The sequence below is a fragment of the Bos mutus genome, chromosome 6, assembly GCF_027580195.1.
Source record: "Bos mutus isolate GX-2022 chromosome 6, NWIPB_WYAK_1.1, whole genome shotgun sequence".
Taxonomy (NCBI): Eukaryota; Metazoa; Chordata; class Mammalia; order Artiodactyla; family Bovidae; genus Bos; species Bos mutus.
Window position 1 is genome coordinate 30,338,366 of NC_091622.1, and position 14,332 is coordinate 30,352,697.

At 33.2% G+C, this 14,332-nt stretch overlaps 1 protein-coding gene across 4 annotated transcripts in view; it reads right to left on the bottom strand.

Annotated features, from left to right (window-relative positions):
- Positions 1-178: 178 nt before the first annotated feature.
- The window catches only part of SMARCAD1 (SNF2 related chromatin remodeling ATPase with DExD box 1), a 90,938-nt gene continuing 76,784 nt past the window's right edge, over positions 179-14,332 (bottom strand). For all 4 annotated transcript variants that reach the window (XM_070372144.1, XM_070372142.1, XM_070372143.1 and 1 more), the window contains 13 exons: positions 12,352-12,451; positions 10,891-10,950; positions 10,711-10,786; positions 9,591-9,726; positions 8,898-9,035; positions 7,642-7,737; positions 7,430-7,547; positions 7,098-7,219; positions 6,212-6,400; positions 5,496-5,614; positions 4,483-4,665; positions 3,267-3,376; positions 179-1,884 (listed from right to left, as the gene is read on the bottom strand). In XM_070372144.1, coding sequence (XP_070228245.1) covers positions 1,823-1,884; positions 3,267-3,376; positions 4,483-4,665; positions 5,496-5,614; positions 6,212-6,400; positions 7,098-7,219; positions 7,430-7,547; positions 7,642-7,737; positions 8,898-9,035; positions 9,591-9,726; positions 10,711-10,786; positions 10,891-10,950; positions 12,352-12,451 — 1,509 coding nt within the window. In that variant the 3' untranslated portion in view covers positions 179-1,822. The remainder of the gene's footprint in view (positions 1,885-3,266; positions 3,377-4,482; positions 4,666-5,495; positions 5,615-6,211; positions 6,401-7,097; positions 7,220-7,429; positions 7,548-7,641; positions 7,738-8,897; positions 9,036-9,590; positions 9,727-10,710; positions 10,787-10,890; positions 10,951-12,351; positions 12,452-14,332) is intronic.

The window sequence follows — 14,332 nt, forward strand, 5'->3', positions numbered from 1 at the left end:
TAAAAGGACTAATGAGAATACATCCAAAGTAATCATTCCAGTTTACTGAGAAAGAGACAATATTAAGCACATAATACCATTTGTGCTCAATACAGAAACTACTACAAAATGTATGTAATACAACTTATGATCATAATTGTTTTTATTAAGCCAAAAACATAACAGAGCTTTACAGGGAGAACCCAACTACATTTAATTAAACATAAAAATATGGATTAAACAACAACAAAAGAAACAGCCTATCACTGAAGACATATTAATACAAGAAAGTTACAAGGAACCCATTTAAGATTTTTAGAAGGTAACATTCTCAACAATATAAGTGATTTGGGTACCATGATGTAGAAGGAGGTAGTAATACTATTTGCAGAGTCTTTTCAATCTTTCAAGACTGGGTAAGTCTACTGAGTCATGAGTTTTCAGGGTCTATAGTATCTGAAGAATCACTATAAGAGCTTCATTAGCCTTCAACTGAAGAGTTCTATTACTCTAGAAACTTAGAAAGCCAGGATGTTGTGAAAGTATAATCTTCAAAAATGAACAAATCTTTGATTTATAAATAAGTTTATTTATAATGATATTTACATAATAAAACAAAACACATGAAACTCACAAGTTATACAAAGAAACTGATGCATAATAAAAACAGCAATATAGACCAACAGGCAAAAATTTAAAGAAAGATTTAATAAAGACTTAAATATCAAGTAGACAACTTTACTTCTAAATTTCACTTTGTCACCCACACTGAATTGGAATTGAAGAATGGCTCTCTCTTCAGGAGGTCCTGTACTGGAAATTCTGCCAAGTGTAAATTATATTTTGATAAGAATTCAAAGTTAATGACCTATTTCCATGCAGTACCTAATGCTGCCTTAAAATGAAGTCATATTCAGTCTGCTTTGAAGTGAATCAGCCTGCTAATCTGTTCTGCCAGACTAGAAAAATGTCACCAACATTTTGCTGACGTGGCAGGAATAAACTACTATGTAAAGAGAACTGGAGCAGAAATAACTGGGCAATAGTTTCAAGAGAAGCAAAAGCCAGGAGAGGGAAAATAATGAAAACATGCACAAGAATAGGTAGACTAGTAAGCACAGTTAGTGCAGTTGGGAAATGAACAGAAGGATTTACTTCATGGAGTAAGATAACGGCTTCTTCAGTTACTATTCACTGGAAAACAACTTAGTGCCTAGCCAAACAAATTTGTGTTAACAGAAGTACTTGGGAGGACCTGGGCAGGGGGTTAGTATATGGAATGCCACCTTTAAATTCAGGTTGAGTTCTTATTGACAGTGGTGAACATCTGTTTCAAATAGCAATAAAATGAAAACTATATAATCTATACAGCTGCATTCTTTAACATAATTAAAAAAAAACTTCAAATGAGACGAGCAAAAACAAGACATAAGCATTGTCAAATAAGGCACATGTAAAAATCTACACACATTATCCAGTGAAAGACAATATATATATATATATATTTGGAGGTAGAAATAATTACAAAAATACTGACATTTCTAAAGCATTAGCGTATTTGTTACAAACAATCACCAACTAATCCCCATTCAGAAAACTGTTTTGTAAAATGATTATTTAACATCTTCAAGACTACATATTCGTGGCTTTTTTCGAAATTTCACATGTGAGCATCTGGAGAATTCAGTTAGTGGCAAAAAAGTTGTCCATACTATGAGAAATGTAATATGGAAATTATAAAAAGTTATAAATGTTCATAAACCCCATGGTCATCATAATGTAAATGTCCTTGAGTGCACCAAGTTGATATTTCCTCATCAGTTAGGAATTAACAATTCTTACTTCACAGGCCCATTGATGTTTTCAGTAATGTGGCTATATCTGCTGGCATACTTCCTTCGTCACCTGCAGGTCAGAAACTGGTGTTACAAGTTTGATAAAAATATTTTATGAAGCATACTTCTTTCCAATTTTCTCTACTTTTGGTGAATTCTTAATCATCTTTCAAAGCCCAGTTTGATTCAGTGTTACTCCCTGTTAAAAACCTTCTCAAATTCCTACAAATAATATTAGGGCTACTTCCCCTGTGCTCATGTTCACATTGCCAGCAGAGCAGTCTACAGCTTCTCTTTCTGATTTGATAAAGATATACAGAGACAGATATAGATAGCCTGGATCATATCCTATTCATAGACTACATAGTATTTACTCCTCAGGTTCACTAAATAAAAGCATCTATGTAATAATCTGAATGTGAAAATAAAGACAAAACTCACAAATCCAACCAAACAGAAATAATTTCATCTAAACTTATTTTCAGTCCAAAGATAATCATTGACTTAAAGAAAATTTCAATTAAACAAGACCCCAGTATCTAGACACACTTATCCAGGCGTCTCTCTTTCTCTGTCACTCATACAGACCCCAGCTAGAGTCTAAATGTAAGACAATACTTTTATCTACTCTTCTCCTTTCAGTAAAAAATATGCATAAGATGACAAACCACTGTATAAACTCTCAGGACATTCACTGACATGCTTGCCTCTGAATTTGTCCAAAGACTTGAAAACAGTCCATGAAATCCAAATTTAACATCACATAAAAAAGTAAGATGCAGAAATAACTGGTCATACAATAAAAAATAAACTTTACAAGGAAGCTGGGTGATAGGGTGGGAAGGAGGCTTTTATTTGCCCTTTTATATCTTAGGAATCTTGAACTATGTGGATTTATTTACCTTTTTAATAAAAAATTAAAACTTTAAAAATCATTCTCTTTAAAAAGATGGAGGAAATGGAGAGGGTTCTATTTGATGATTGTTTCTAATATCCAATTGCTCTTTAATTTGAAATTATTCAATTTTTTAATAAGTGCATTTTATTGTACTCTAGAGTAATGAGTATTTTGCTAGTCAAAATGAAATTAATATAAATGTTAGAGTTCTTAAGAACTTAATATTGTGCCATGTGCTTTGGATTCATAAATATTTCTAATATAGTAAGTGAATTATAAAACTGCAGATAAAATTATGGACCCAATTTTATTTCTGGGATATTTTTGTGTCAGAGACTGAGAATGGAAGAGACAGAATTTTTCAAAATCAAAGTGGTTTTATCAGTTCTGGCAAAATGATCTTAGTTACTGCAGTACTTTTAACACAAGTATGCTTATGTTCTCCTGTGCTATCCGTTAATCTGCATACCAATCAAGGACTCAAATCATCTTTGTTACTCCCTGCTACTGCTAAATTGACGCCTTTCCATATTTTATGCTGATAAAAAACTTACCTTCATCTACTGTGGTCATATCTTGTTCTAGTTTCAACTTCTGTTGATTAATTTTTAGCATGGATTCTTCAATTGTCCCTTGGCCTATTAATTTTATAACTAGTACTTCTCTAAAGAAAACACAAGATATGTCCACTGGTTACTTAATATAAAATTATTTGATATATATAAACTATGAAATACATAAATCGCTTAAGAATGCAGTAAGAATAATTAGAAAATTGTTTTAATGAATACATCCATAAATTTAAATTCTTTTATTCACACTACTTGAGATTGACGTTTTCTGAGCATGTCACTTTCAAACATCCTTACTGATCCAAAGGATAAGAAAAAAGGTATCTATAAAAATTGCTGGTATAACTGTATTACAACAAACAATTCTGGGTTCAGGTAGGTATTTCATTTAACAAAGAACATGCTTTTCTTATCAGGTTCCCAGAGATATAATTTAGCACAAAAAGTATGGAAGTGTTGTAAAGTACAAGGATTACATAGGAGGTTTTAGTTCTACAATAAGTACTAATAAATATTTGGTTCACAAATGAACTTATCAATGTCTTTTGGAAATACAGTAAAACACCCCACAAAGACTGATTGTTTGCTGTTTACATTGAGAACAGAGCTGAATTATAGGTATTTTCACCTCTTTATGTCCTGTGAGCAATGTCTAATTTAACCTTCACCTAAAATACCTACAGCTCACATAATCTATTTCCTATGAGGTAAGAAGGTAGCAACTGTATCACATTACCAAATGTGTCTGGCTCTTACATGGCTTAACAAGAAGTTATTTCAATTACTAATCTTTTTCAAACGGGCTGGGCCATTGGTAGGACTTCGTTTTCATTAGTTGCAGAACGATATGGACTGGGGGTGGGAGGTTATTCTGTTTTATTTTTTAGGCTGCACCATGTAGCTTGTGGGATCCTAGTTCCCCAACCAGGGACTGAACCCGCTCTCCTGGCAGTGAACGTGCCTAGTCCTAACCCCTGGACCTCCAGGGAATTCCCTGCTTTAATTACTAGAATAAGAATAGGTTATATAGTGCAGTTCATATCCAACACTGTTGATATAAAATACCACAGGGGTCTTGCTTTGCTGAAAATATAAAAACAAAAAACTAAGAAAGGACATCTGACAGATCATATTCTAATACTCTATAGAAATTAAATTGGCATTTAATTAAAAATAAATTTCAACTGCAAACACTCACTTCGTCTGGCCTACTCTATGGCATCTATCTTCTGCTTGTTTGTCATTGTAAGGATTACAGTCAATATCATGAAGTATAACAACATTTGCTGAAGTCAGGTTTATTCCTAAGCCGCCAGCTTTTGTTGACAGCAGAAAGACAAAGATATCCATATCGGTATTAAACTCATCAATTAGATGAATCCTATAAGATAAATATATTAGGTTAAATATCACAAAAAGGTTTATAATGAAAACTGAAAGCAATCACATCACATGGAAAATAAACTTCAAGATGTAAATATATGCTCTTGGCACTCTAGTTATTTTTCTTTTCTACACCATTTATCTCCCTACTATTAATAATTCTTACTTTTAACTATGCAGATTTGATTAATTCCTAATTAATTTTGTCTTTTGTTAAAAGACTTGGCTTTTCTAAATTCTGATACGGCTTTGTGATCTTTAACCTTCTTAGAGTCAGTCAGTTATGACTCACAGACAATATCCCTGATGAACTATGCATTTCAAGATTAAAATGGTTAAAACTATAACCATTAAAACTATAATGGTTTGTTCTCTTTAGCATTACTTCTCTTCCTACTCAATGCAGGAAAAAAAAATTTACTCTAGCTGATAAAAAAATAAACCAAAGATATAATGCAGTTTAAACACACTAGAAAAAGCACTGCTTTTAAGACAACCAAAACCCCAAACTTACTCAACTACCCTCAAAACAAAAGATTTTAAGGTAATCTTGGTTTAAAGACAATGTGCTTTAGACTTGGAATGATTTTCAAAGAGAAAAGCACTGACATACATCTAACTCTACTAGTTGTTTCAAAATGTATTTGACTATGGTTCAGAACAAAAATTAAATTTTCCTCATCTTAAGGTAATGAATGATCTAAAGTAACCAAACATAAGACTCAAAGCAATATACAATTCTATGAAAAGCTCTAGACATTTAAAATTCTAACATTTACTCTTATTTGAGAGTAAGGTAGAGATTTTCTGAAACCAAAGTATACCAACCTTTCAGAAATCTGAGTCTTCCCATCTAATCTGAGGTACCTATGCTGATGATGTTTTAAGAGAACCTCTAAAATATCCAGCATCATGGTAAATTGGCTAAATAATACAACTCTATCACCCTGTGGAAATACATATATTAGTTAGGTACATAAAAATAAAATAATTATCTAATGAAAAACTGCCTCTTTAATAATAACAATAATAATCAAGTAATCATAGCTAAGATAAATTTCTTATTTTAGATTATATATAAATTGTCTTCTAAACTTTGGACCTAAAATTGATTTTTAAGACTAATTAATGGGAATAGCTACCAAAAATACTAATTAGATTGTGATCTTACAAATCTAAGCTATTTCACATGTAAACATTATGCATTAATTTATGTTAATGCTCACATATAAGGATTAATTTATGTTACCATGTACCTTCAAAATACTAATTTTGAAGCAATTATATACAATGTCACCTATGAAATAATGACAAGATTATTTAAAAAATCAATATAAATACATTCTACTAACTTCTATTAGATGGAGGAAAAGTAATCAGGAAAACATGCCCAAATACATCCAAAAAATGCTCAAAACATTAATTTCTAGAAGAATGCAGAACATAGGCTAAAACCTCAAGAAAGTCAAATCATGCCAGAACTACTTTAAAGTAGCTGAACTAATTGGGAAAACATATAAGGGAGAAATATTCTTCTTTAGTACCTTCTGCTTCAATTCAGACAAGATGCATCCTAAAACTCGGAATTTTCCAGAATCTAAAATCAAGTCCATGTCTAACTGGAAGTTATTAATATGTCGATACTGTTTACAAAGTACATGTAATTCAAAGTCTGTCATAACTTCCATATCTTCAAAGATCAGGTCAGGGTTAGCCTCACAATGTGTAGGTTCCTCAAAATAAAACAAAACAATATACACCTCAAAATGAAGATAATTTATAATATGATTAGAACAATCTAAAAAAATTGTTCAGATCAGATAGAATATCTAAATCATTAGGTATTTCAGTGCAACAGATTTGGCAAAGGAAATTAATAATTATTTTTTAGCTATAATACAGATAAGAAGTTCTTACTGTTTTAGAGATAATATACTGATATATTTACAGTTGAAATAATGTCTAGAATTTGGTTCAAAATAATCCTGGGGAGGATTCTAGGTGAAACAAGAGAGAGCAATCTCCTTCCAGATGATAACTGTAGAATATGGGTGAAGGTTACACAGGTAGAAGCTTTCATTACACAATTCTCTCTACTTTTACACGTCTAAAATTTTCCACGAGTTTAATATAAAACACAGATACAAAAGCATATGGCTGTGTTCGAACAAAGCGTTATTTGTAAACATAGCTACTGTCATATTTGGCCTTGTGGTCATAGTTGGCTGACTCTTGATGTAGACTGTCAGTCCTTCTTGGCTCTTATGTCTCCTAATTGTTTTCAACTATGTCTTAAAAATGTTTTTCTTAAATATTTGGTTAAAGGGTTAATACCCTTATCAGGTTCAATGGTCTGACTTTTAGACTAACAATGAATCTAAAAGCTTAATAGTGCTAATAAAGCTTACTGTTAGCATACAAAATCCTTACCTTTAGCATAAGCTGAGACATTTCCTTGAGTTTTTCAGCTGTGTAATATTGGCGATGTAATAAAGGATGATTGGCCATTTTTCTCAATTGCATCATGACATTGCACATTTCTGTATTTTTTTCTGTGATCCAAAAGTACACATTAAAAAAAAAAAAACAAGTTGATGGCTGTTTGCTGAAATACATCTCAATGCAAACAAAAGGTTTTAAAACTATTTCTTCAAATTGCAACTTAAAAAAAAAAAGCAAATCCCACTATCATACGATTAAACAAAAAAACAGTCCCAGTACAGGATTATTCTTTACATAAAATTGTGAAAATAAGGTTATACCCATGTTATTGATAGACTTTTTCAATCTGTTGAAGAGATTCATATAGAGTTGTTCCTGCTTCTCTGACATTGCACATAACTCAATTCGATCTTTTTTGGGGGGCAGCTGCTTGAGAACCTGTGAAAGGAAAACAGTTTAAGCAGATCATTCAAATAAAGAGTAGAAAAGATTTTAAAACCAATCACAACAAAAATACACAGATAAGAGTTACCTCTTCTTTTACTCTTCTGAGAATAAATGGTTTTATAATTTGTTTTGCATGTGCTATTCTCTCCTTTTCATATATACTTTGCTCATCTGCTGGTTTCTAAGTAAAGTAAGAACATGACATTTTAAAGTTATTACACAACATGAAACTCTCCCTCACTACATTGAGTTGTTTCCCATAGAAATTCAATTCATTCTAGACGGAACTTGAATTCTGGGCTGACGTATGGCTCTTAAGACTCCACATGTACTTGCAGGTGTTGTGACAAATCAGGTACTCTCCGGAGGTAATGAAACTGAACTGCACTAGGACACTGTTCAGAAGTTATTAACTGAGGAGTCATTACTGATCACACAGATAACTCTCTTAAAAAGATGTGTATGTATTTAAGGGAGTTTGGGTAGAGGTAAAGAGAGAGAGAAGTAGAAACTTGTTTGTTATCTATTTGTGGAAAATGGCCCCCAAAGAAAGCTAGTGCAGGTGATGCAAATAATTAGTCTACAGAAATAGGGTAGTTCCTAGCCAAAACCTGTTAATTTTGGAGAAGAGGATTTTTATTCTAAGATTTTAAAGGAATCCTCCATATCCTATGATCTGCTAAGACCACCAAATGGGAGGGACTACATTAGTGAAATTAGAAAGGCAGCTGGCAGTAGAAGATTATCAGAAAATTCTCGTAAAATACATGTGATTTGGGAGAGTGTCAAGAACCTATATAAACATTGTTGTGCTGGAAAATCAGAGTTCCTGAAAACTACACTCTCATTTTTCTAAGTAACAGGGAAAAAATTAATCATATTTTCTTCTAAATAAGATTTCTTTATTGTGACTTTTATGGAGTGTTAATGCAAAACATATCTCCCAGTATACGAATTTTTGGGATATTCTATCTTGCCTGGCTTTATAGTTTACCTATTAAAAAAATGCTAATTTATCTAATTTTAAAAAAGAAGATGACATGATCAAACTTTCTCCACATATTAAATATCTGAGCTATCCACTAATTTGAAATGATGATTCAGAAAATCAGGATATTAAAAACCAAAACTTTCAGACAATGATTATAGAAGCCTCCAGTTTATTTCCCATTGTATTTTGGCTGACTTCCCAACTCATCCAAATACAGGGATATCAACCACTTAAACTTATTTCATAAGCACACATCTCTGATGAAAACAAAAAAAAAGACAAAATTAAAAAATGGTCCAGATAAAACACAAAGTAAGACATTTGAGAAAAAAATATGAATTTATGCTTACTGTCTTAGAAGAAAACATTCTTCGTATTTCACTGGTGCTACTACTGAACATATGTGGCATAACAAAATTCAACAGCGACATGAGTTCTAACAGGTTATTTTGCACAGGTGTGCCTGTGAGCAGCAGACGGTTATTTGCCTATGAACAAAGATAAAGTTTAGATTAGTGTTGCCTTAAAAGAAAAAAATATTTATATACTTTTTGGTTATCTCCCTCAGTGGAGGAGAAAAAAATTAAAATCATTATTAGTAATAAAATATTCTGTGATGAAAGATAAGTAATTCTAAAAAATTATCATCTATTGTACTTAAAGGTAGAATATATAAAATAGTTTATAAGTGGCTAACTCATGTTCCCACATTACTTTTCTATGAAGCAATGAAAGAAGATAGATTACATCTGATATCCATAAAGTTTATCCTATAGTACAAAGGTTGGCAAACTGAAGCTCATGAGCTAAGAATGGTTTTTACATTTTTAAAGGGTTTAAAAAAAATAAAAAGCAAAAAACAAGTGATAGTAGCTATGGCTCATGGAGCCATAGTAGAATGGCTCATGGAGCATGAAAAGTTACTTATCTGGTCCTATACAGAAAAAGTTTACTGATCCCTAATTTAAGATACCATACACACACACACACACAAAATCTAAAATTTTATCATACTTGGAAAAATTCAGAGAACATTCTCTTACATTAATTGTCATAAGGTGCTGGTAGCGGATGGAGCCCATATTCTTCAGCATATGGCCCTCATCAAAAATTGCATAATTCAGTTTCAGCCGACGAAACAGACTACGATCATCAGAACTGCTGATGGCACAGTTATACCTGTCACCAAAAGAAAAAATCAGTCTCTAAGAATAAACCTTTAAAAGCATGAACTCATGTGAGATTAATGTTTCAAAAAATTATTTTTATTTATATATTTTTAATAGCTAGTACCTAACATAGCTGGTACTCAAATAATTACTGATGCACTTATATCCAATAATTACCGATGTACATGTAAGTGTGTATATGTTAGTCACTCAGTTGTGTCTGACTCTTTGCGACCCGATGGACTATAGCCTGCCAGACTCCTCTGTCCATGGAATTCTCCAAGCAAGAATACTAGGGTGGGTAGCTATTCCTTTCTCCAGTGGACCTTCCTGATTTAGGGATCGAACCCAGGTTCCCTGCACTGCAGGCAGATACTTTACCATCTGAGCTACCAGGGAGGATGATGCACATGTAACCAAGTTACAAAAGCTGCAATATGCAGTTAAAAGACAATTTATGTGTTGTAATTAGACAACCTCTACACATCTAGAAGAGGCCAATTTGGGTACAATTTATATGTGATCTGCAATTATCACACACTTTGCTTTATGAACTGTTACATCTTAAGAAGCAGTAGGGAAAAAAAACCAAACAAACATGAAGCTAAGACATTTCTGTTAAGAACACAATGTTCTGTGCTTAGTTGTTCATTATATTAAACTGGTAGAGTGAATCCAAGAAATAACAATTAATAGCAGCTAGCAGTACAAGACTATATATGAAAATGGAGTCTCTTTTATTAAGAAAAGATGAATTCTGGATGAATTCTTTTAATCATGGTCTCCTACAGAATTAATTAAAAAGTGTTATTATGGTACTACACACCAAACTGAAAAATGCGTAAATCTTCAACATAACTCATTATATTACTTTTGTTTCATAGTCCTTAGCATAAATTTTATTTCATTTTACTACTATTTTAAAAACATTTTTAAAAAAAGATTTGGTGGCTATACATTTTTTTTCTTCCAATTTTTTTTTCTCAATACTTACGTAGTCACGATTACATTGTATTCTTCATATCTACTATGAATGTTGTATCTAATCTGTTTACGTTCTTCTTGAGAACCTAGAATTTAAAGATGAAACATACAAATTGATTTATTGTACTTAACTGTATGTTAAGATTTTAAAGAAATTTCCAAAGTTAAGAGAATAATGACATACTCTTACCATAGTAACAGAGCACCTTTAAAGTGGGGCACCATAAATTAACTTCTCTTAACCAGTTATCTATGAGACAAAAGAGATATTACTTGCATCTGCTACAAGAGGATATATGTGTGCAATGAAATGAACACTAAAGTCTAACAAGTTCCACCAGGAAATTCTTTTAAAAAGTAACAGAAGATGATTTTGAAAAATCACAGACTCTTCACAATTTTATCCCTGTGATTTTCAGGTGGCATCAAAATAAAGAGCAGAAGCCCAATCATTATATTTACAGATGCTTATTAATTTCTAATTTTGACATTTCTTTTTTTTGGGGGGTAGGGTACATTCATACATACATTCTCTGACTCCAGTCTAAAATGAATTGAAAAAGAATGAAACAGTAATTTGAATTGGGATGAATTGCATATTTCTCAATTAATAAATGTTTAATTATAAGTTTAAATCACTTCAGATCAGATCAGATCAGATCAGTAGCTCAGTCATGTCCGACTCTTTGCGACCCCATGAATCGCAGCACGCCAGGCCTCCCTGTCCATCACCAACTCCCGGAGTTCACTCAAACTCACATCCATTGAGTTAGTGATGCCATCCAGCCATCTCATCCTCTGTCTTCCCCTTCTCCTCTTGCCCCCAATCCCTCCCAGCATCAGAGTCTTTTCCAATGAGTCAACTCTTCGCATGAGGTGGCCAAAGTACTGGAGTTTCAGCTTTAGCATCATTCCTTCCAAAGAAATCCCAAGGCTGATCTCCTTCAGAATGGACTGGTTGGATCTCCTTGCAGTCCAAGGGACTCTCAAGAGTCTTCTCCAACACCACGGTTCAAAAGCATCAATTCTTCGGTGCTCAGCCTTCTTCACAGTCCAACTCTCACATCCATACATGACCACAGGAAAAACCACAGCCTTGACTAGATGAACCTTTGTTGGCAAAGTAATGTCTCTGCTTTACTAGGTTGGTCATATGCTATCTAGGTTGGTCATAACTTTCCTTCCAAGGAGTAAGCGTCTTTTAATTTCATGGCTGCAGTCACCATCTGTAGTGATTTTGGAGCCCAGAAAAATAAAGTCTGACACTGTTTCCACTGTTTCCCCATCTATTTCCCATGAAGTGATGGGACCGGAAGCCATGATCTTTGTTTTCTGAATGTTGAGCTCACTTAGCTTCCCTTAAATTAATTACTCATGAAACAATTTAAAAGTATTACGAAAACAATCTTTTCAAATGATATTTGATCTGTAATAATTTATAAGCTGAATAACTTACTTATACTGAGTTATTTTCTTTAAAAAGACTTCCAGTATAATAATACACATATGCAAAGGGAGAAAAGTTATAAGGAAACCACAAAAATGAACATCCACCTCCACAAACTAAGAAATCACACACACACACACAGTTTTTCTTCCCTTCATATAAAACACTATTTAGTCAAGTAAAATTGTCCACAGTATTACAAACCTATAGTTGATGCTGGAACAACAATCAAATGAGGACCTTTATTACCCTCCTGATAGAGGTAAGCCAGAAATGCAATAGCTTGAATAGTTTTTCCCAGGCCCTAAAATAAAAGTTTAAAAGAAAACATATTAAATGTAAAATCAAACAAAAGACTCAAATAAATACTGGGAAAATGAAAGAAAAAAGAATATTTCTGGTTTTATTTATTTATGATTCCCCACAATGTAACTCTACTGTATTCTTAGTTCTCAATAACCAAAAAAAAGATCATAATCTCCAAGTGATACTACAACTTAAAGAGTGGGATGTATTTTAACTGCTTGTTAATATGTGATACACACTAATATGAAAGACCTCTGCTTGCATATAAACAATATAATTTTGGTAACTGTTAATATAAAGCAACCATTTAATACATACTGGATTGATAGAAACAGCATTCCATTGAGTAACTGGAGTTGAATATATACCCATCCTATTACTTAGCAATTTTACTCCTAAGAATATATTGAAGAGATATGAGAGCATATGTCTATGAAAAATCTTGGGTAAGAATACTGATGCACTCTTATTATAATAACCACACCCTGGAAATAATCTAAACTGCCAGGAGAGTGGGTAAAAAGCAACCACCACCACCAAACCACTAATACATGGAAGAGCATGGATTAATCTTAGTAATGTTATTATGTACCAAATGAACCAGAAACTATTTAAACAGTATATGTTGTATGGATCTATTCATACAAAGTTCAGAAATCAGAAAAAAAATTATTGTACTGTGATAGGTGTCAGAATAACGGTGGTGTTTATGACTGAAAAGGAGCATAATGCAACTTTCTGGGATGATGGAAATGTTGATCGAGAGGCAGTCACGTGGGTGTACATACATGTAAAAAGTCACTAAGTTGAACATTTGTATGCACATCAATGAAGTATTATATTAAAAAAAGGCTGCTGCTGCTAAGTCGCTTCAGTCGTGTCGGACTCTGTGCGACCCCATAGACGGCAGCCCACCAGGCTCCCCCATCCCTGGGATTCTCCAGGCAAGAACACTGGAGTGGGTTGCCATTTCCTTCTCCAATGCATGAAAGTGAAAAGTGAAAATGAAGTCGCTCAGTCGTGTCCGACTGACCCCATGGACTGTAGCCTACCAGGCTCCTCCGGCTATGGGATTTTCCAGGCAACAGTACTGGAGTGGTTTGCTATTTCCTTCTCCAAAAAAAAGCTAGAGGAAGAACAGCTCCTCAGGAGAGCTAAACATTGCCAACTGTTAGGAACTGAATTGCTCCCAACCCCAAATTTATATGTTGAGTCCTAATTCCCAATGTTAAGATTTTTGGAGATAAAGCCTTTAAAGAGATAAGTTAAATATAGAGTCATAAGGGTAAGGGCCCAACCCTAATCTTTAAGAAGAGACTGAATGTGCCCACAGGAAAAGCCATGTGAGGACACAGCAATGTGTCTATCTACAAACCAGACGGTAGCCTCTGGTGAAACCAAACCTGCCAATACTTCGATTTTAGACTTCCAGTCTCCAGAACTAAGAGAAATTTCTGTTGTTTAAGTCTCCCTGTCTTTAATATTTTGTTAGGGAAGCCCTAGCAGACACTACCTTATCATAAATATTGTACTTTACAGGATACAAAAACAGTTCCACATAATATATCTCATCGATACCAAATATAAATGATATAGGAATTACTTATGCTTTATTAACTTCATTCTTGAGAGATTAGGTCATTTGGTAAAGGTCAGGCGGCCCATGAAAGACAAATGTAGACCCAGAACCCAGACTTGATTTCCAAGTCCAGTTTCCACAATTGTACTATTCTATATACTATATATAACTTCTAATTATTTTTAAATCCCGCATATATTATTCACTATTCTAAATCACTTCTATGTTTTAACAAAAGTATGAGGCACATGTAGGAATTGTCTTAAAATACTGACGATTATTTTACTAGAAGCGAAATAG